This window comes from Lemur catta, chromosome 8, assembly GCF_020740605.2.
Source record: "Lemur catta isolate mLemCat1 chromosome 8, mLemCat1.pri, whole genome shotgun sequence".
Taxonomy (NCBI): domain Eukaryota; kingdom Metazoa; phylum Chordata; class Mammalia; order Primates; family Lemuridae; genus Lemur; species Lemur catta.
The window spans coordinates 48654958-48676845 of NC_059135.1; the positions used below are offsets into that span (position 1 = coordinate 48654958).

A 21888-nucleotide genomic window follows, 5' to 3' on the forward strand; every position below is an offset into this window, starting at 1 on the left:
TGGTAAATTTAAAATTAATATAACCAAAATATCTTAAGTACAGAAACTTGTTCCTAAAGTTCAAAGCACCAAACTTGTCTCTCTCAAAAAAAAGATATATATGTATATATACATATATGTGTGTATAAACATATATATGCACATAGATAGAGAATTTTAATAGAAATTCTAAAAGTACTGCAATTTCTTTAAAATGCTTGCAGTTACAAAGAAGCCAGTAATTGAAAAAATTGAAAAGACTTCCCGAAGAATGGAGGAAGAAAAAGTTCAAGTCACCAAAGGTATTATCATTTAAAACGTTCCTAGTACCATAGGCACAAGTAATCTGTTTATTGATATATACTCACATGTTAGTTATTTATATAGTCATCTAAACTAAGATATTTTAAAATTTTGTGCAAAGCAATATTCTTCACAATACAAATATATTTGTACATATTTTTAAAGTACCTGAAGTTTCAAAGAAGATTGTTCCACAAAAACCTTCCCGGACTCCAGTACAGGAAGAAGTTATTGAAGTGAAAGGTATACATCTTTGTCTTTCAGCTACAAGTTTTAAACATTTTTATTTATGTGTATGGACATGTGTACATTTATTACTAAATAGTTCACAAATCTAAAACCACCGAAAAAAGCACATTTTTATGTAATTCAAATTTTATGTTGAGTTGCACATATGTATAATTTAAGTAAACAATAACTTTATCTTTGTTTTTAGTTTTGCTTAAAATTACATAATTATATTTTTTTATTTAAGGAAGTTTTCTTATTTAATTGGTAGTTTTCTAACTTTACTATGCAATGCATTCCATTGCATATAATATTCCCCATCCTCTCATTTATATCAATAGACCCTAACAGATTTGGCAAAACACAACATTGTGTGTGAAGAAGTTGTGTCTATTTGATTCTCATTTAATAATGTTTGATGAAGGTTGCATGGGTTGTTTGTCCCTATCGATTAAACCATGATTTGTTTTCTTGTCAGTGCTAACCTTGTTCTCAAGCTATCATACTGACCCACTCATTCTGTGTCTAAAGACTTAAATATAGTGTACAATCTATGTGTTTGATCTGATGTCTTGTCCTGGAAAATGAAATACTAATATGAAATACTCTCTTTAAAGTACCAGCTGTGCATACAAAGAAGATGGTTATTTCAGAAGAAAAGATGTTCTTTGCTTCTCACACAGAGGAGGAGGTGTCAGTCACAGGTATAAGGCAAACCGGAATTTGGGGGCTCAAATGGAAAGATTTCAGACTGATTTTTATACCTCTTTTTCTTATCTAAGTTATGACCATGTAGGCATTTGTGTCTCCTTGTAATTCTCTGTCATCTTTTTTATTTCATGTTTGTCTCTGTTTTAATTTTTATTTCATTATTCTTTGTAAATTACAATTGCCACCCACAACATGGCATATCAGTAATTAAAATGTACATTTTTTAAAGTCCCCGAGGTACAAAAGAAAACTGTTACCGAAGAGAAAATTCATGTTGCTGTTTCCAAAAAGGCTGAGCCACCACCTAAAGGTATTAAATCTAAGTTTAAATCTTTTGATAAAAGGTCATATAAATTCTAGAGTAAACATCTATGTTAAAGTGAAATAATAGATTTAGTCGCAGTCAACAGACTCATAACCGCTGTGTACAAAGGACGTGATGGGGGATGGGAGGCCCATGAGGAAGGCACAGGAGAGAGGAATGAAAAGAAGTAGTGCTCTAGTCCCTGCTTCAAGGAGCCTGCAATCTAGTGACTGGTCACTTGGAAATAGAACATCCTGGAGCCAGTTCATACCAGCTCACCAGAGCCTATGGTTAAATTTTCAAGAATTTTGCCAATGCAGTGGTTTAACTTAAAACTTAAATTATGTAAACTTACAACTAAATAAATTATATTTTTGAAATATTGAGAAATACTCAAAACTCATTGCCTCCTATTTTACTGCATTTTACTACTACCTATGTTTCTGAGGTTGTTTCCCGCTATTGTATCTGTGTGCAGAGAATACTGCATAATGTTGTGCTACTGCACATCTCTTCCCAACTGTGGGACCATGAAGTCATGTTGGCAGCCAGGGTGGGAAGGAGCATTTACATCACCCACCTGGAGCCATTGTAGACCAAGGCTCTGCCCCCTCCTTCCCAGCCAAATTGTTAACATTTAAGATACAAAAAAATCTAATGCAATTGGTTTCATGCAACTGCCTTACAAAAGTCAAATTGCTACAAAATTATCTTAGAAAGTACTGATGTTTGTAAAAAGCTGGTTTCTGAGAAACAGGCACTGGCACCTCTGAAGAAGGGGTGCTCCTACCTGTTCCAGAGAAAGTGGAGGCTCCTGCAGTTAAAGGGGATAACAGTCACATGTTCTAATTGGCCATTCAGACATCTCCATTTGCCCTCATTTCTAATGCATTCTTTTCTTGCATTCAATTGGCATAAAAAAGGGATGTGTACTCTTCCTTTTAATTCAAAGTCTTACAACAACATATGCTTTGCCACCAAAATGCACACTTTCTCAAAAACAATATATTTCTTTTAAAGTCCCCGAGCCACCTAAGAAACCAGTTCCAGAAGAAGTTCCTGTTCCCATTCCTAAAAAAGTGGAGCCCCCACCAGCCAAAGGTAGAATAATATTTTTGGAAAAACAATTCTTAGCATCGGCCTTCTTGTATCTTTTTCTGTGAGATCTTTGTATTAACAAAATAGCATCTGTAAACCTTCTGTGATATATTTAATTCTGTTTGTTAATTTCATTAATTTGTGGTAAGGTGTTATGCAAGTATCAGTAACATTTTTAAACTCCAGACCACACTAACTGGGTCTTTGTCTGCTTCCTGTAATGTCTGTAATGTCTATGTGGTATTGAGGCATTTAGCATTCATTTCTGTCTCAAGTAGAACATGTTAAATTACTCCCTAATTCTTACACTCTTAGTGAAGATTTGTGCTTTAATGTAATCTTAAATGTCTGAGAAGGAGACTAGAATATTCCACATTGTTCCAACAATGCTATCTTTAAAGTTCCTGAGGTTCCCAAGAAACCTGTGCCAGAGGAGAAAAAGCCAGTTCCTGTGCCCAAGAAGGAACCTGCCGCTCCCCCAAAAGGTACACCAGAACTGATAGTGGGGACACCCTTCGCTCCAAATGCCAGCTCTTTGCTTTATGCGGTCGTCGTATGGACTACACTGTCTTTCTAACTGGTCTCTTCTACATGTTCCTTGTGTTTTTAATGTCTGTCAGCTTTGGGGCTGTACTCATGACATTCGTTATTTATGATATTGAATATTCCTAAAGCACCACCAAAAAGTGTTATTAAAAGAAGTAACTATGGCAAACTACTATCTCAAATTTTTATAAAGATCTTCCCTCTCAGAGAACGAAGAAATATTTGTGAAATTTGTGTTCTACAGACATGTTTCCAGAAAAAAAAACTTTCACCCCTCATAAATATGACTTTTTCTTAATAAAAACACTTTAATGAGTTTTGAAGAGCTGGAGGCAGGCAGTGACAACTGGAGATTATTTGGCAGAATGGAAATGTTACCCAGATAAAGATGTACACAATGCTGCCAGAAACTGCCCTCTTCTCACAAGTCAATAATGGCCAGTCTTCAATAGTAGGGGACATACAGATTGGTGACATTTTCTTTTACCAGGTCTCTTGAGACACTAATTGAACTTTGATATTTGCCATTAATGTTGCAATTTAGATAATCAGGTACCTTTCATGTACCCATGTTTGAATTCAAATGTGCTACTGTGGTATATCGCTATTCCCTTGCTTTGTTTTTTTGTTTGTTTGTTTGCTGTTTGGGATTTTTTTTGGTGATAAAAGATACTATCTTATCGACCCAATGAAGCTCCAGCTGCACACATGTGTTCAGTTATAGAGAGATTTAGCAAGCATTCAACATCATCCAATTTAAGAGAAACTAGACTTACTGAAATCCTGCATTTGAATAGTGTTCCCTTTTGCTTGATTTCCCAGTGTTTCTATTTTCTTCCTGAATCAAATCTGCTTCTCTCTTTCTTAAATTCTGGGCTCTTTCAGAATTATTTTGATTATCTAATCATTAAATACAAATGTCATAGTAGTAAAACTAATACTAATACCAAAGCTATTTGACTACTCCTGAAGGAGACAGAAGCATCTCTCATTTATCCATAAAAATACACATAGTAGCATGTATATATGTATAAACACAGTATATATGCATATATAAATGTATATCTATAAAATTACACCAAGATATTATAAATGAAAGCGTGGAGGTTCAGGGGTTCACAAAAGCTGCCAATATTTTATTTAAAATGAAAAAAATTATTGCCATGCTGTTAAAATTTATTTTCTGATTAAAAAGTCAGTATCAGCTGGACACGGTAGCTCACACCTGTAATCCTAACATTATGGGAGCCAGAGGCAGGAGGGCTGCTTGAGCTCAGGAGTCCAAGATCAGCCTAAGCAAGACCCCGCCCACCCCCATCTCTACAAAAAATAGAAAAATTAGCCGGGTGTGGTGGTGCATGCCTGTAGTCCTAGCTGCTTAGGAGGCTGAGGCAGGAGGATCACTTGAGCCCAGGAGTTTGAGGTTGCTGACGCCACAGCACTCTAGCCCAGGCCACAGAGCAAGACTCTGTCTCAAAAAAAAAAGAAAGTCAACATTATCAATGCTTAGAATAAATAAATTAAATCCACTATAAACACTTTCTAAGTCAGAGACACTGTTGAAAACGACGGAGCCCCTTAAAGAAAAGCACATATGAACATACCTACAAAATTTTGCACACAGAACTCCCCAAAGTCATCGACACATGGGTGTCAGATTGAGAGACTTAGTCTAGAATAAGTGTTTCCTGAGCTTTGAATACACTACAGACACACCCCCCAAAAAATCAGAAGAGAAATGGGGGAAGGAAATTAAGTTATATAGGCTCAACTATTGTAAGACTTCTTAGGCTTAGATAAATTAAATTCACTATCATTATATACCTCATTTCTCAATACAAAGCATAAAGAAGTTTTTCTATATATTATATCCACATGCTAGATTGTTTGTATAACCATGGACTCATTTGTTTTTATCAAAAGCATACCAATATACAATTAAAGGATGAATTCTGCACATATCTTTCTGTTACATAACTCATTTTTAATTGTCAAAATGCCTCTAAAACATTATTTGCAACATTAATCACACTATGACCTTGATCACATTATAGTTAGCTTAATTTTCTGCATTATTTTGCTGATGCATAGATAATCTATAATAATATTCATGAACTACATAAAGATCTATGTTTGTGCCTATGTCCATTCATAAAAGTGACATATGTCTAGATTAACATTCTATTTCAAAACTTTAAGTCCCAGAGGTGCCAAAGAAACCTGTCCCTGAAGAAAAGGTTCCTGTTCCTGTTCCAAAGAAGAAGGAAGCTCCCCCAGCTAAAGGTACAGTGACTTTCTTAGTAAAGAAGCCCTATTTTTATATCTTGAGTGCAAAACATTTTGTGTTTAATTATCTGTTAACTTGGTTAGTTGAATTCAAAATGAATGTTTTATCATGAGTGAGAATTCAACAAAATGTCTGTCCACCTGTCTACTTTTTACAAGATAACTGTACATTAGCTACTTTGGAAAATAGAAAGTCAATTCTAAAAATGTCTTTTCAAGTTCCTGAAGTACAGAAGAGAGTTGTCACAGAAGAAAAAATAACCGTTATTACTGAAAGAGAGGAATCTCCACCACCAGCAGGTACTTAATCCCATCTCCATGAAATAACCTTGTCTTTCCTTCAAGCTTCTTTAATTGCATGTCTTCTTTAATGGGCCTGCTAGTTCTATGTTGCTTATTTATTTTGCCTTTCTGAGAATTTTAAAATTAAACACTACCCTTTAAGTGCCAGAAATCTCAAAGAAGAGAGTTCCTGAAGAAAAAAGACCTGTGCCTCGGAAAGAGGAGGAAGCTCCACCACCAAAAGGTATTGTCTCTCCATCTTCCCAAGAACCATCTTTATGTGCCACTGATTTTGTTAGTTCTGTGATATGAGTGCATCGTGGATGTATATCTGTGTTTTGTGTTGGGTTTTAGTGAGATTACATTAAAGTTCTAAAAGTGCATCATGTTTCTAAAGTGCCAGCTCCTCCCAAGAAACCTGTCCCAGAGGAGAAAGTTCCAGTGCCAGTTCCTGTCGCTAAGAAAGCCCCACCTCCCAGAGGTAGGATTTGTCTCAGTCCTCCGACAAAAAATCTTTTGACATGTGAATTCTTGCTTTGTCTATCTGTTCTCCTGTTGTACTCAACCTTTGTCTTGCTTCCGATGGAACGTCTGTGTGTATATATCCTCGTGATCTGTAACTTGTTTTCCCATTTTGCTAGTGAAAGTGGTGTACTGTGCAAATCTTCCCCAAACTACAAAGAGAATTGTTAAAATTCTTGACTTTAAACTTCAACTTTAATGCTTTTTTAAAGCTGAAGTTTCTAAGAAAACTGTTGTAGAAGAAAAAAGATTTGTTGCCGAAGAAAAACTATCCGTCACAGTCCCTCAAAGAGTGGAACTCGCCCGGCACGAAGGTATATAATTAAAAGTGAAAGGAGAAAGGAGTTGATGTGTGTTTCCTTGAGGTCTCTTCTTTCCAGATGTGATTGTTTACCTTAGAACTTGTCCTGATCTGTTATTTCTCCTAATGTTGGTATTAGAATGTGTCTACTGTTGTAGCCTTCTGGGACTGAGTCTTTTGTGTCCACTTTGGTCTTGAATCATTCTATTATCTTATGTTGATAAGAAAATGAACGGGGTGCTGAAAATGTGATAATTTTGAAAGTGGCCACACTATGGACATAATTCGAATATGCTTCTCAGTCTTGGGCTGTACTTGCCCTCATCTTAAGTCAGCTTTCTCCCTCTTGTGCTGAGGAAGTACTGTGAAGCTCTGCCCTAAGCAGACAGAAGGACTGTTTACCCATCTGTACTGAATACATGGCTACTATCAATATCTCAGCTTACAGAATTTAAATTAAACCTTGTATCCACAGAGGAGGAATGGAGTTATTCAGAAGAAGAGGAAAGAGTGTCCGTTTCAGTTTATAGAGAGGAGGAAAGAGAGGAGGAAGAAGAGGAAGTGGAGGTTACAGAATATGAAGGTAAACAATGCAAATAAGCTAGAGATGATCTGGAGTCTTGATGAGATGTTTTCTGTCACAGATTGTTTATCAAACTAATGAAGAGTGAAACAAAAAAGTGGCACAAATTCAGTGAACATCTACTGGCCTCATTCAACGTATCTTTTAATCAAAACACAAGATTCAGAAGCATCATACAATATTAAACATCCAATGTCTTGCTTGTCCATCCCTTCTTACTGGCCCATATGGAATAGAAGGCTTTATATTTATACGCAATTAATGAGGGCAATTATCTCCATATACATAGATCCTCTCATTAGGCAGCACTTGACTTCCGCACAGGAGGCTGGCATAAACCTCACCTTAGTAGTCTAATGTCTAACCAGTCTTTCTCAAACATATTTTTTTTACCAGAGACAAAAATATATTTTATATTATATTCCTACACCCATTTGCAGAATAGAAAATTTTGATGTTTTCTACTCTGTTCTATTCATTTTTAAAATGCAAGTTATAACCATTAAATTGATTGCATAAATCACTAATGTGTCCTGACTCAGTTTAAAAATGAACAAGAAAATATATTACTTCTTTAAATTCCAGGAGTCAAGGCCACATTTGTGAGTCTGAAACACTTAACACATAGGGCTTTCCTATATTTTACATATGGAGAAAATAATTATGTAATATCTGTGCTCAGATTGACTTATTATTCAGATCTTCCCATATCTATGATGCTAGTTCTCTGTTGTTTCTTAAGAGTGAGCCAACAAACTTTACTTCACTGGGATACCTTTTCACTGAATTAAGGCACCCGTAGGTTTCCTGCTAAAATCCAGCATTCCAGCTAAACCTATATATCCAGAAGAACTTTCCTAAGAAAGTTCTAATGTAGCTCTGCTTATAAAGGGAAATTTACAAGTTTCTTAACAAATTAACTCTCTTCCCAATGAAAAGATGAATAGAATTGTAGTACACTTAGATGCCCTGAAGTATATTTCTGGCTAATAAAAGGTGGTTCCCCGCACCCCCTTTCTTCACTTGGAAGAAAAGTCCATGTGAAATTCAGGATGCACAATTTTAATGGAATGTCTTGGAATAGAGCAAGATGGGGCATGACTCCCAAGAGGAAGCAGGAAGCCCATCCGTTCTGTTGTGCTTTCTGGAAGCACGTGATGCTGGGCATAAGTCAGGAATCTGGTAGATTTGAAGAAGACCCCATCTTTTCTAAAAATGTTTAGAAAACCAAACATAATAAATACACAAGGAAAGTTCTCATTGAATGGGCCTGATTTCAGTTCTTAAACACTGTTGTATGTTATAAATTTTTTCAGCATCCCAGACTCTAGTTAAAAGGAGAGACACTCTATGATATTATTATGTGTTCGTTAAGCCCAAAAGATTTAGCAAAAAGAGGGGTGGCCTATTAGGTTTACTTTCAGTGTAAAAAGCGTATGTGTTTTTGACTAGACTTTTCTATTCTGTAATTAACTTCATACACATAGGCTCAAAAATCATGTAAAATCTCCTGCCTCTTCTACCACACCTTCCCCACAAACTGGGAGAAAAAAACATGAATTATTGTCTTAAAATCCACGTTTAAATCCTCAACTATGTGTTTCTGCCCTGCAGCCTTCACATCTACAATGTTCTGTTATTTGTGAAACTTATCTTCAAATTCTTGTGTTCTTATTAATTTAGCAACTAGAGTTGGTTTTGTCTCGTCCTTGTCCTATTATTCCTGTTAATATAAGCATTATTATCTGTACAATACACTTGAAAATTAAATTAATGAAATAAAGTTCCCGTACTCTTTGTTAAGGTATATGCCTTGATTAAAATGTTCATTGAGTATCTTAAATGAGAATGATCAGGGATTTGGTGAGTGTTAAACATTTGCAATTTTAATTACTCTTTGAAGTAATAAGTTGCAGCTAACATGAAACAAGAGAAAACACTATAATTTACCTGCTTTAAAATTGATGTCTTTAAAGTGATGGAAGCACCTGAGGAATATGTGGTGGAAGAAAAGCTGCACATTATTTCTAAGAGAGTGGAAGCTGAACCCACCGAAGGTATAGCAACTCTTAAACTAGTCTTATCCCTCTGTTGGCTTGTCCCATCCTTTACTCTCTCTTGTAGCTAACTTATCGTCTATGTTGCCAGTGTCGATACATGCTGTGTCTAATAAAAAGATTCCTTGTATGTGTATTGAAAAGAAATCTGGACATTTCTACAAGTGTATTTTATAATTTTTTCAAGTGCTTGAGAAACATGAGAAGAAAGTTATTCTGAAACCGAAAATTCCTGCTAAAGTAGAGGAGCCTCCACCAGCTAAAGGTACAACAAGAAATGAGACACACTTTGTCCTGATAGATATAATTCTGCCTTTGGTTTGCATAACTGTCTAAGTTTTTGTCAGCACATATATATGAATATTTGTACTAGGTATAGTCATTAATGTTTGTGTACATGTGTGATCTTTTCAAAAAGTGACTTCTAAGCCCCAAAACGGTGTCACTTCTTATGTAATACAAACTAATGTTCTTAAACCTAATCTTTCAAAAGTTCCTGAAGCACCTAAGAAACCTGTGCCAGAAAAGAAAGTTCCTGTTGCAGTTCCTAAAAAGGAAAAGGTGCCACCAGCTAAAGGTATATTGGATTTTACTTTATTCTTCAATAATGTCTGTCTTTTTAAATCTTAAATTGATACATTCTTCAAATTTTTATAACACGAATAAGAAAATAAGTGTGTCTACATGTAGTGTTTTTCATATTGTATGTTTGACCATGTTGCCTGATATCTTTTAAGTGCCAGAAGAGCCAAAGAAACCAGTTCCAGAAAAAAGGGTTCCTCCGAAAGTGGTTAAGGTCGAAGAACCTCCCCCAGCCAAAGGTAAACAAACTCTTCCAGCACAAAAACTGGAAACTTAAGTCTTGCTTTTTTTCTCTCTGCTGCTGTCTTTTGGGTCACACCTCTTACATGTAGTTTATTAGTCTATGTTGGTGGCAGTGGTGTCTTTGGGTGTGATGTTTATTTGTATGTGCCTTGTAAATTCTTCTATTCTAAAATCACAGTACTTTCTGGCTAATGTATTTTTTTTAAAACCCCATTTTAAGTAATATAACTCCCTAATCCTAAAATTATCTTTTAAGTGACTGAGAGGCACATGAAAATTACCCAGGAAGAAAAAGTTCTTGTAGCTGTAACTAAAAAAGAAGAGCCCCCAAGAGCAAGAGGTACATCAGCCCTTTCACTACACACAATATTGCACTTGTCTTATTCTCTTTACCAAATACACTGGTTACGGGTGTTGGTTCTCGTGGTCGTTGTTATAGTTGTTTTATGTTTGAAATAATGTAAATGTCAAGTCTTTTCTGTTTGGGTGACTACTGTATGACTGCCTTTTTATGGTTTGAATGAGAAAAACAATTTTTTAAAGTGAAATCTGTCTTTAAAGTGTCAAAAGAACCTAAGAGAGCTGTCCCAGAAGAAAAAGTTCCAAAACTCAAACCTAAAAGAGAAGAGGAACCACCAGCTAAAGGTATACTGACTCTTTAAAAAAATCAAATAAGCATCTAGATATTGAAACAAATCAAGTGTAATTGGGATCATTAGAGAAAATAACTTAAATGTATATTATAAAGGAATAAAAGTATGTTATTTCATGTCCCTTCAAAAGTAAACATTTCTAATTACCAGAAAGTACTCTTTTTTCCTAAAAAAAAAAGTAAAGCTTCCCAAACATATGTAGATAGTTTTCCTTAAAATGTATTTGTCTTCTAATACATCTATTTGTCCATATACTAAATTCATCTGCCTAAATGCTTGTTTTATGTGGCAATCTTTGATGAAAATTTTAATTTTTTAAGTCCTACATCTTCTACATTCTGTCATTAGAGCTTATGAAAATGTCTTAAAATGAAGGTGAAGAAACTACTTCTGTAACACAAGTTTCTGGCTAATGCTTACATATGTAGCTCAATAGTCATTGACTATGCTGTCTAGTTGTCTTTTATAACTCTCTTGTAAACACTACTTGATCTTCTTAAAATAATTCAATGTCTTTGAAGCATTAAGTAGCTTTAAAAAAGTATTTATATGTATATTAGACCGTGTTTATTTCCAAGTCAATTGATTTTTCTTGTCGTTTAAATGGAAAGTTGAAACAGGCATGGTAATGGCTGTCTTTGTCCTTGGACTATTTGTACAAAATTTCTCTTAACACATATATTTTCAGAATCTTGCAATTCACTTTTTAATAATGACTCTTTTAAAATAACTGAATTGAGGAAAAGAGCTATAACAGAAGAAAAAGTGTCCACTGAAGTTCCAAAAAGAGCCTCATCCCACTAAAGGGAGATCGTGCTTTAGTTTATTAATAAGTATGAAACCGTACAACTCTTTGCCTGCCGGTTCCCAATTTGACTCCTATACTTTATTGGCCTACTGTTGATGAAAGGCAGGGAATCTAACATTTGCAATCACAATTACTAAATGTACATCCTATGATACTGACCAGCAAAGGACAGTCAGGGTCTCCCATAACTAGGACATGAGGCCATCACAAAGGAATAAAATCAAAGCACATTGTTACTCTATGTCTAACTGGGCTTCAAGTAAAATGCTCTCTGTTGTCAATATTATTTTAGAAGTGACTATACAAGAAGAGAAAGAATGGTCTTATGCCCGAGAAGAAGAAGCCGTTTCAGTACAACGGGAAGAGGAATATGAGGAATATGAAGAATATGATTACAAAGAATTTGAGGAGTATGAGCCCACAGAAGAATATGACCAGTATGAAGAATATGCAGAACGCGAGTTTGAACATTATGAAGAGTATAAAGAGCATGAAGAATACATCACAGGTATGAGCAAAACTGCAAACGCAAAACAACATTAAATACATGCAAATTCCATTTCTAGAAAAGACAAAAATTTGGATGCCCAAACAAATATGGAAAGAACTTTGTTTCATTTTGCAAATTCAGAATTTTTTTCTTAGATAGATTCTAGGAAAAAAAAATCTCTGTAAATCCTAAGGTTATTTTTATACTTGGGTTCTGGGAATAATCTATTTCCCCCCTCATTTTTGCTCCTACGCAAAATAGCAAATGCCCCCAAGTTTCTTTCTCAAAAATGTTAGAAGTTTACCTTCAAGTGCCCATGATCATTCCAGTACATGATCAAAAATTTCTGAGCATCCCTTATTCTGAAATGTGCTATTATCAAGCGTAATAGGCTATTAAGAAAACATACCACCTTCAGGGTTCCCATCATTGAAACTTGACGCCTGTTTCAAAAGTAAAGTCAGACAAGACGGATGACACACACACAGTTGTGTTTTACCTAATGAAGCCCAAATTTTTAAGCATATAGTTTATTGGTTCCAAAGAACTGATTTATTTTACTCAAAGAATAAATTTCTTTTGAAATGAGTCAATATTATTTCACTTACTCGATTTCTGATGTTTCATAAGCCTAACTTTGGGAGCATTCTATGTAGTTTTACAGATAGCTTTATGAACCAATCTTACAGAGAGAGGAGATTTAGCCATGACTTTGTCTACCTGAAGTAAAACAAGAAATTTAATATGTAAGAGATACATAAGAGAGAGTCACAATTACCTAATTGAAGTAAGTAGCAAGGAAGAAGGGGCAAGATAAGCTTGTTTAGATTTTTTAGAGCTTGTTCTATTTGGATCTCTGATTCTTGCCTCTATAGACTGTAGATAAAAGAGTTGATGCCACTTAAGAAATATTTTTGATTTATGTTCTAAAGTCTAACATTAAATACCTCATATGTACTTTTAAAGAACCTGAGAAGCCCGTCCCTGTGAAGCCTGTGCCAGTTCCCGCAAAACCAAAGGCCCCACCAGCTAAAGGTAGAGTGTGCAAAACATGATCAGTTGTAAGAGACCTTTGTTTCCTATATGTCTGTCATGCTATACATACATGTTGATATGGCAGTGTACAAATCATGTGTGTAGGGGGGAATATTATGTCGTATATTGTATTTCTTAACTTTTTTGTTCTTACTGCTCTTGAGAAATCTGGTTCGGGTTTTAAAATATCTTAATATTGTTATTTTAAAGTGCCAAAGAAAGTTGTCCCTGAAGAAAAAGTACCAGTGCCCATTCCTAAGAAACTCAAACCTCCACCACCCAAAGGTACATGACGAAGTTATAACTACCAAAAACAACCTTGTTACTTACGTTCTGTGATCGTGTTTTACTCTCTCGTCTGATGTTCTCTGTTTTTACTGAGTAGATTGTTATCGTCCTGATTCTTATGTGTCAGTTTTTTATGTGTATTGATTACATGGTATTCATGGTGTTGGTTTTAATGGTCCTTAACAATTAATATCTTTAAAGTGACTGAAGAATCAAAGAAAGTTGTTGAGGAAAAAATACATATTTCAATTACCAAACGTGAAAAAGAACAGGTGACTGAACCAGCTGCTAAAGGTATAATAATTTCCTTCCTAGATTGTGGTCTTTTATGATGCCTCTTTTGAAATTAATGTAGCTATGCTTTGCTTTATTTTGTTGTTTCATATCTTTTAAGTTAATTGTTACCAAAATGTTGGATGTAAAAATCTGTAAATATAAAATAAGAAGATAATGTTACCTTTAAAAGGAAAAATTATTTCAAAATATATCCACAGCCTCTTATACAATGGCTGTGTACTGCCACGTGGCTACAATACATATAAAATAGTATGTTTGAATTTAAAATCAGTGGCGATTTGGCATATTCCTGATTTCCCTAGATTGATGTAATGATACAACAGTGAATACTGTTTAATTTAGTGTTCAGTCATTTTTTTTCCTCTTTTATACTAAGTATGAAATAACTTCCCCACTATTTTAGGAACTAATCTACCCAGAAGTAATTTTAAATGTTCAAGAAAGGGTGTTTCCTACAAGCAGAGATACTTGAGCACTAACCATCCTTTCACACTGGGGCTCTGCTACTGCATACTTACAGAGTACTTCTATATGTTAATATTTAATATTTCTATGCAGCTCAGAATCCTTTCCTTGGAAAACATAAAGTTTCTTGTAGATGAATAATTGCATATCTATCACATTAGAGGCAGCTTCAATATTATTCTATCTAGTTAAAGTAAAAGAAAGCAAGCACTGACTGGGTGGCTTGTTTCTGACAATAAAATTTTCTTATACTTAATATTTCAAGTGCCCATGAAGCCCAAGAGGGTTGTCACAGAAGCAAAAGTACCTGTCCCTAAAAAGGAAGTAGCAGCACCTGTTAGAGGTACCTAACGCCACTCATTTTCATGTATTGTTTGTTTGTCTTCTTTGCTGTTAAAGTCATATTTAGTTCTATATGTAAAATTCTTTTGTGGGAAAGGTAAAGCCCATTCTTTCTTCTGCTATAAATTGGCTTCTGTTTCTAAAGTGTCTTAATTTTGCTGAGCAGTGGGCAAATGTCCAACTTAAAGATAATGTCTTTAAAGTGCCAGAAGTGCCTAAAGAACTTGAACCAGAAGAGGTTGCCTTTGAAGAGGAAACCTTTGAAGAGGAAGTAGTAACCCACGTAGAGGAATATGCTGAAGAAGAAGAGGAGTACATTCATGAAGAAGAGGAGTACGTTCACGAAGAAGAGGAGATCATAACTGAGGAGGAAGTGGTGCCAGTGACACCAGTCAAAGGTAGACGATGCCTCCTGCACAGGGATATGCAGCCGCCTCTTTGGAGTTTGAACATCTGACTTGGTCAGATTCTGGGGGTTATTGGCACCAGGGATGGCCAATTCTGCTTATCTTAGAAGCAGACATTTTTAAATGCTGAAGTGTGATTTCTGCAGCTGCTTTTCACATTTTTATATATTTTCTGCAACATTCCCAACATTCTTAATATCTTTAAAGTGCCTGAAGTACCCAAGAAACCTGTTCCAGAAGAGAAGAAACCTGTTCCTGTTCCCAAGAAGAAGGAAGCCCCACCAGCAAAAGGTACACCGCCAGTCGTAATGATGGGTCTAGAGGAGACTTAATCTGCCTGTAAATAATTAACTGTCTTCTGAGTACAAAACCTTGTGTGTGCTGCTCTTTTAAGAAATGTGAACTGTGCTTTATGTGGGTGTGTTGTTACTAGTAGATAAAACGTAACGATAAACAATATCTTTAAAGTGCCTGAGGTTCCTAAGAAGCCAGAGGAGAAACTTCCTGTGCCTATTCCTAAAAAAGAGAAGGCTCCACCAGCTAAAGGTACATACTGCTATAATCCATCAGTAGCCTGATAGAATCATTCACCCACGTAGTATAACTTGGCGAGGCATCGCAGTCCTTTCCCCATGACAGTATTAACAGTATTAATGCCAAGACAAGAACCACTCAGCTGGTCACAGGAGCAGTTTGCCACACATTTATCTCTGAATGTTACCGTCAAAGCATGCTTATGTTTAACGCGTGGCTCTTCCTCTTTAGTGGAAAATTCTTTCGTGTAAAATAAATTCTTTTGGCAGTATCAAAATTGACAAAACCATCATTTCCCAGGCATTGTGTGTTGTCTTTACCACCAGTCCATGTATTTTCTTTTTTTTTTTTTTTTTTGGTTTTGTTTTGGTGTTTTTTTATTTTAATTTTCATGTATTTTCTGATCTTTGTTTTGTGGCTATTATAACTTTCAATCTTAAAGTGAAATTATTAAAATATCTGTGATGCTTCAATTAAGGCCTGAAATTGCTGGCCTTAAATTCTTATTCATGGGTGAAAAATGTGACACTAATTCTATTTGGTATCTTTAAAGTTCCCGAAGTGCCCAAGAAACCTGTGCCCGAGGAGAAAGTACCAGTCCCGGTTCCTAAAAAGGTGGAAGCCCCACCTGCCAAAGGTACATGAACTTTCAATGTTGTAAAAAATTTTTATTTCGTATTTGCATATGAGTAAAAATGTAACTGGTTCAATTCTATGCTCTTCAAGGAGGCAACTCTTTAGGGAAAACAAAAGATTTTTCTTTAAAAATAAAATTCTTCTTGGGAATTTCTTTGGCGTACTTTTATTACCTTATCCTAATCTTTTTGAAACTATGCTTGGAGTCAATATTTTTGTTGTATAAATTTTTTCTCTAAATTGTTTCTTTAAAGTGCCAGAGGTACCCAAGAAACCTGTGCCTGAGAAGAAGGTGCCAGTTCCGGCTCCTAAGAAAGTAGAGGCTCCACCTGCAAAAGGTACATTGTTTCATCATTTATAGTGCATGGGGAAAAAAACCTCACATTTATGTACATTCACATGCAAATCCCCCCATAATATTATGTATTTTCTAAAAGCATCTGTCTGGTTATAAATATGTCAGATATTTTGTGATTCTTTTTCGTATCTATTACTCTAAGACATTATAAAAGAACACATTCTTAAAGAAAAATAATATCTTTAAAGTGCCAGAGGTGCCCAAGAAGATCATCCCAGAAGAAAAGAAACCAACACCTGTTCCGAAAAAAGTGGAAGCTCCACCACCCAAAGGTACATTAATCTCTGGCAGAAGCAGGGTAGAAAGGGAAACTAACTGGTGTTACACAGCCTCACTAACCATTATTAATGCTTAATATTTATGTTAGTAATTGATGCTTTATGATCACAGAATATTTGCTTTTCATGCTTTCTCATTGTCTTGAATATTTTTATATAAAAGTGATGTTTGTACCATTGAATAAATATCTTTAAAGTGCCAAAGAAACGTGAACCACTCCCAGTTCCTGTAGCTCTACTTCAGGAAGAGGAAGTTCCATTTGAAGAAGAATTTGCTCCTGAAGAGGAAGTTCTACCTGAGGAAGAAGAAGTTCTTCCTGAAGAAGAAGAAATTCCACCTGAGGAAGAGGAAGTTCCTCCTGAAGAGGAGGAAATTCTACCTGAGGAAGAGGAAGTTCCTCCCGAGGAGGAAGAATATGTACCTGAGGAAGAAGAAGTCGTACCTGAAGAAGTTCTTCCAGAAGTTAAACCTAAGGTGCCAGTACCTGCACCAGGTATAGCAGCTCTTCTTGGAGACATCAAGGCCTCTTTTGTGTTGAATTCTGCTTTTTCATCTTTTTGTTCATCTCTAATTTTATCTGTGATGCTTTACTCTTTATTGTCTACCATCTGAATCTTAAAAAACGTTCCAGATGTGTGTCTCTTATTATTGTGTGTCTGCCTTGTGTATCTGTCTATTGTAAATTATCTAAATGTCTTTTCAAATTTCATGCTATGAAATGTTGTTTACTTGTTCGTGGTTTTATTCTCATGTGTCTTTTTGTTATATATATATAACACCGTATATGTGATTTTTAATGTCTTAAAATGAAATGTCTTTAAGTGCCTGAAGTAACAAAGAAACCTGTACCAGCGAAGAAAGTCCCTGTTCCCGCTCCTAAAAAAGTGGAACCTCCACCACCACCCAAAGGTACACCTTCCCAAAGTGAATACACATTTTATACCCATAGCCTCGCCAGATAAACTATGGTGAAACTGAATTTTAGGAAAAATTACATTTATAAAATGGGCAATTGCATAATTACATTTTTACTTCTAAAAATATTCAAGAACATTGATATCTCTTTCTTTTCATTGGATGCAAAGCAATATTCAAGAACAAAGATGAAAGGAAGTATTTTCCCAAAACTGCCACAAAAGTTCTACCTGATTTCCTATAATTTTATTAAATGTCATAATTTTCATGTGGCTATTTTGCAAAGCAAAATTATCTATGAAAAAGAATTACCTGAAAAATATAATAAATAAATATTCTTAAAGTTCATTCTTCACCTGTTTATATTAAAGACCTTTGTAACATCAGGCTGAAAAGAAAAAAAGAAAGATGAATGTATTTATCTAAACACTGAGTAATAGTTTATGTCTTCTGATACATATATATAAATGGTAGCCCAACTGATTTTGATTTTAGCCTTGACTTTGTACTTTGTTGTGTTACTCTGAGCAAGCCCTTTAACCAATCTGAGCCTCCAGCTCCTCTCCTATGTTTGAAGTAGTTATACTAATATCACTCCTAGTGGGCTCAGATATTTCTGTGAGGATAAAATAAAGGTGTAAAAGTAGTCTATCGTTGAACAAATAGCATCCAAATTTAACATATTCAATCAGCTCATAGTATAAGACAGAATGAATATATTTATGCCTTAAAGCTCAGTACCATTTTCTGCACAAGGTGATGGTATCACTGCTTAAAATAAGCAAAACCCTTCCATCAGGCTATATAGTCATATAATCAATGACAAGATAAAGCTGATCCTTTATTGGATTTCAAGGATTCAGAAATACTTTAAAGACAATGATTTCATAAATTACTAGTGAAATTTCAATGGGTGAAATGATAGCATCTCTCCTCTGATAATCAGATATGTTGCTGATCCCTTGTTCTACAAATCCTAATTACAGATCCTAATATTTGGGATCCCAACTTGAGTTACAGACCTGTCCTGAGCAACTGTTGCATGTTGGTCTTTCTGTGTGTGGGAACTTCTTGGTTTCTCTCTTTTTTAATCCCTCAAAATAAGTTCTTGTCATAAAATGATGTCTTTAAAGTGCCTGAAGTTAAGAAGAAAGTGCCAGAGAAGAAAGTGGTCATTCCCAAGAAAGAGGAGCCTCCTCTGACCAAAGGTATTACTCTTCCCGAGCCAAGTAGACACTGCCATTTCTTTCCTTCACCTGTAAAAGTCAAAACATCGTGTTTCAGTATGCATTAATGCAACTTATATTATTGTTGTGTCTGTTGTCTTTGTGTTTGTGAAACTGAAATTATAAAATAAAATAATATCTTTAAAGTGGTACTAAAGAAACCTGTGATACCTAAGAAACCAGAACCAGAAAAGAAGATGCCTCTTCCTGTTCTGAAACCAGTGGCTCCTCCTGCCAAAGGTACATCATCCCGTAACAGGATGTGGTTGCTGCACTGATGTTGAACTATGGTGCTATCCACACAGGACGTTCAACATAAAGTGTGCATTGTGTGGTCTGTCCTTCACATTCGTCAGTGTGACTCTGTTAAACTCACAGTTGTGTTATGTGAATTTTTCTACTTGTATTGACGTATTTTATGTTTTTTCTCTATGTATGGTTGTTTCTAAAAATAAAAATACTGAAGTTATGTATCTTTAAGAGCCGGAAGTAACTAAGAAACTAGTCCCTGAAGTATCTACTTCTTGTCTTAAAAAAAAAAATAGAAGCTCTACCAGTAAAAGATGGAATGTCTCTTTAGTGGACCCTTAATCTTAAACCAAAAATCTCTTTATTCTTCTTTCATTAACTGGTCCTGTGAAATGTCAATGTTCTATCTTGTGAATGTGATATTTACTCTTCTGTGTTGAGAATGGGAAACTTGGTCTTTATGTATTCTTATTTGGTTCTTGCATTTTGAATGCCTAAAACAATCAATATCTTTTAAGTTCCTGAGGTACCTAAGAAAGTGAAAGAAAGGCGAATCATTCTCCCCAAAGAAGAGGAAGTTCCACCAGTTGAAGGTAGATAGATGGCTTTCTGAGAAAAATAGCATTTTAGAGTCTTATCATTGTCTAATATTTGATGGAGGTAATTGTACATGTCACCCCAGTAAATAAGCATATTCAGACTCCAAAAGAAATTATTATTTACCTAATAGAAACTGGGCAGGCAAACTAATACTATTTGAGTCTCCTTGTTGCATGTTCAGCCTGTTTGTTTGTTATTTGTTTTATTTTAATGAGAATTTTTAAAGGGAAACTGTATTTGTTGTGGGAGATTTTCCATCAAATGACTTGGTTGGCAATTATAAAATAAGCTTCTCCAAGAGAAATTCTAGTTAAGCATCAATAACTGGTGCAGAAAATCTAACTTCTACCTCTAAGTGACTGTTTGACTTCAAACAAGCCCACCTCCATTTTAAAAAATAATAATAATTTTAACTTAATTCTCTGGAGTTCTTTCCAGATCTAAAATACTGGGAAGGGCCTAACATGTTTTGGAGACCTAATAGGTTTTTTTTTTGTTTGTTTGTTTTGTTTTTTTAAGAAATAGTTTCCACAAGCATTTGGAAGGCTGAGTAGTTTTCAGATATATCATTTTAGTCTAATATTCAGAAGAATTATAAAAATAATTTACATGATAATAATCTTTTTAAAGTATTTGAGGAGCCTGAAGAGCCTATTCTAGAAGAAGAGGTTCCAGAAGAAGAGATTCCAGAAGAAGAGGTTCCAGAAGAAGAGATTCCAGAAGAAGAGGTTCCAGAAGAGGTTCCAGAAGAACCACCTAGCGTAGAGGAGGTTGAGGAAGTGGCACCACCTAGAGGTACAGCCGCTTTTACTGGTTAAACATTTAAAATACGTGGTGTTCCAAATCTTTCTCAGAATGGTTTAAATCTGGCATTCACCACTATACTTTTCTGACATCACATCAGTGATAAATTGGCTATTAATTATTCCTGGCACATGAAGTTATGTGTCCCTTTTTTCCCATTTTTGTGCAGCATCTGCAGTGCAACTGAGAGATTACTTTTCTGTTATTGGCAATTTAATTTTTTCTGACCGTGTCCTAGTATAATACTTCCTCCTATATTTCAATCATGAATTTTGTTTTCAATATTAATGTTGGGGGTGGGGGGGAACCTATTCCTGTGGTGAAAGTGTTCACTTCTTAGAATAAGTGTTAATTTATTCCTGAAGACTATGACATTTATTTGCATAATTGATAGGGTGTTTGCTTATAAGATTTCTAAGTAACATCCTTCACACTTCTAGAGTCAAATATATACTCCAAATATATCATTATTATTTAGATTGCTAATATCTTTTTAGAATAAATCAATGTTTTGTGTTGTTTATTTATTGATATATGGGTGTTATTGTTCTGTTCATTGCATGTCATTTTCAAAATGTCCATGAAATATCTTTTAAGTGCCTGAAGTGGTTAAGAAAGCAGTACCTGAAGTGCCTACTCCTGTTCCTAAAAAAGTGGAGGCACCACCAGCTAAAGGTACAGCAAATCCTGATTAATATCTTTAATTTCACATTCATTTTCTTTCTAAAAACCAAATATGTCTTATATCACTGCTTTCTTATAGTCAATTAAATAGCAAACTGATTAAGGACTAATAAAAACATAACTCATTCCATTTCTTTAATCTTTTCTAGAATGTTAATGGATGATTATGTGTGTATGTATTTGTGTGTGAATTATTCTAGAAGCTTCTTATATAGCTGAAAATTTTAATGTGATAGTACATCTCTCTATACATATATGTGTAACAATGGATCCCTCTTCCCATCCATTCTATTTCTAGATTTTATACCATTACCTAAATAGAGTTTTCTTATGTATTATAATTATTTTTACTATATTTATTGTTTCATAGAAAAAAAATCTGGTTTAATGCTTGGATAATAACTATTTTAAAGAGCTTCATGTCCCTTTTGTAAACTTTAGCCTAAGCATTCAAAGTTATTACAAAATGTCTAATTTTCATTGCTTCCTAATTCAGTGAATGCTCCAAATAGTGTTCTTAAGCAATTAGATTATGCTGTCCCTATTACAGTAAACTCTTCAGCAAAAACAATAGCGCCCAACAGAACATGAGGCCTGTGTCAGAGCTTAAGTACTCTATAATGGTAATCACTTCAAAAACAGCCTTCATCAAATTAAAAATAGTAGAAGTAGGCCCAATATTGGTAATCTCTGTTATTAAAAAAAAAATAGAGTAGCACAAGTTCTTTGTGGACATGTCTTCTTGTAAGGGTATGTTAGCATAAATGAGTGATTTAGGAAATATCTTTATTGC

General features: G+C 34.9%; 1 protein-coding gene across 1 annotated transcript in view; it reads left to right on the forward strand.

The window, feature by feature from the left end:
- Window positions 1-21888, forward strand: part of TTN (titin) — a 269437-nt gene that overhangs the window by 110479 nt on the left and 137070 nt on the right. The window contains exons 114-148 of the mRNA XM_045559324.1: window positions 204-281; window positions 448-525; window positions 1128-1214; window positions 1451-1531; window positions 2546-2626; window positions 3025-3108; window positions 5369-5452; window positions 5675-5755; window positions 5901-5981; window positions 6135-6218; window positions 6472-6573; window positions 7009-7143; window positions 9120-9200; window positions 9388-9465; window positions 9694-9777; window positions 9938-10021; window positions 10282-10365; window positions 10587-10670; window positions 11779-11994; window positions 12943-13011; window positions 13222-13296; window positions 13501-13593; window positions 14327-14404; window positions 14607-14801; window positions 15018-15101; window positions 15279-15356; window positions 15898-15981; window positions 16235-16318; window positions 16527-16610; window positions 16814-17110; window positions 18666-18740; window positions 19526-19600; window positions 20238-20275; window positions 20348-20402; window positions 21009-21086. Of these exons, the coding sequence (XP_045415280.1) occupies window positions 204-281; window positions 448-525; window positions 1128-1214; window positions 1451-1531; window positions 2546-2626; window positions 3025-3108; window positions 5369-5452; window positions 5675-5755; window positions 5901-5981; window positions 6135-6218; window positions 6472-6573; window positions 7009-7143; window positions 9120-9200; window positions 9388-9465; window positions 9694-9777; window positions 9938-10021; window positions 10282-10365; window positions 10587-10670; window positions 11779-11994; window positions 12943-13011; window positions 13222-13296; window positions 13501-13593; window positions 14327-14404; window positions 14607-14801; window positions 15018-15101; window positions 15279-15356; window positions 15898-15981; window positions 16235-16318; window positions 16527-16610; window positions 16814-17110; window positions 18666-18740; window positions 19526-19600; window positions 20238-20275; window positions 20348-20402; window positions 21009-21086 (3309 nt within the window). The remainder of the gene's footprint in view (window positions 1-203; window positions 282-447; window positions 526-1127; window positions 1215-1450; window positions 1532-2545; window positions 2627-3024; window positions 3109-5368; window positions 5453-5674; window positions 5756-5900; window positions 5982-6134; window positions 6219-6471; window positions 6574-7008; window positions 7144-9119; window positions 9201-9387; window positions 9466-9693; window positions 9778-9937; window positions 10022-10281; window positions 10366-10586; window positions 10671-11778; window positions 11995-12942; window positions 13012-13221; window positions 13297-13500; window positions 13594-14326; window positions 14405-14606; window positions 14802-15017; window positions 15102-15278; window positions 15357-15897; window positions 15982-16234; window positions 16319-16526; window positions 16611-16813; window positions 17111-18665; window positions 18741-19525; window positions 19601-20237; window positions 20276-20347; window positions 20403-21008; window positions 21087-21888) is intronic.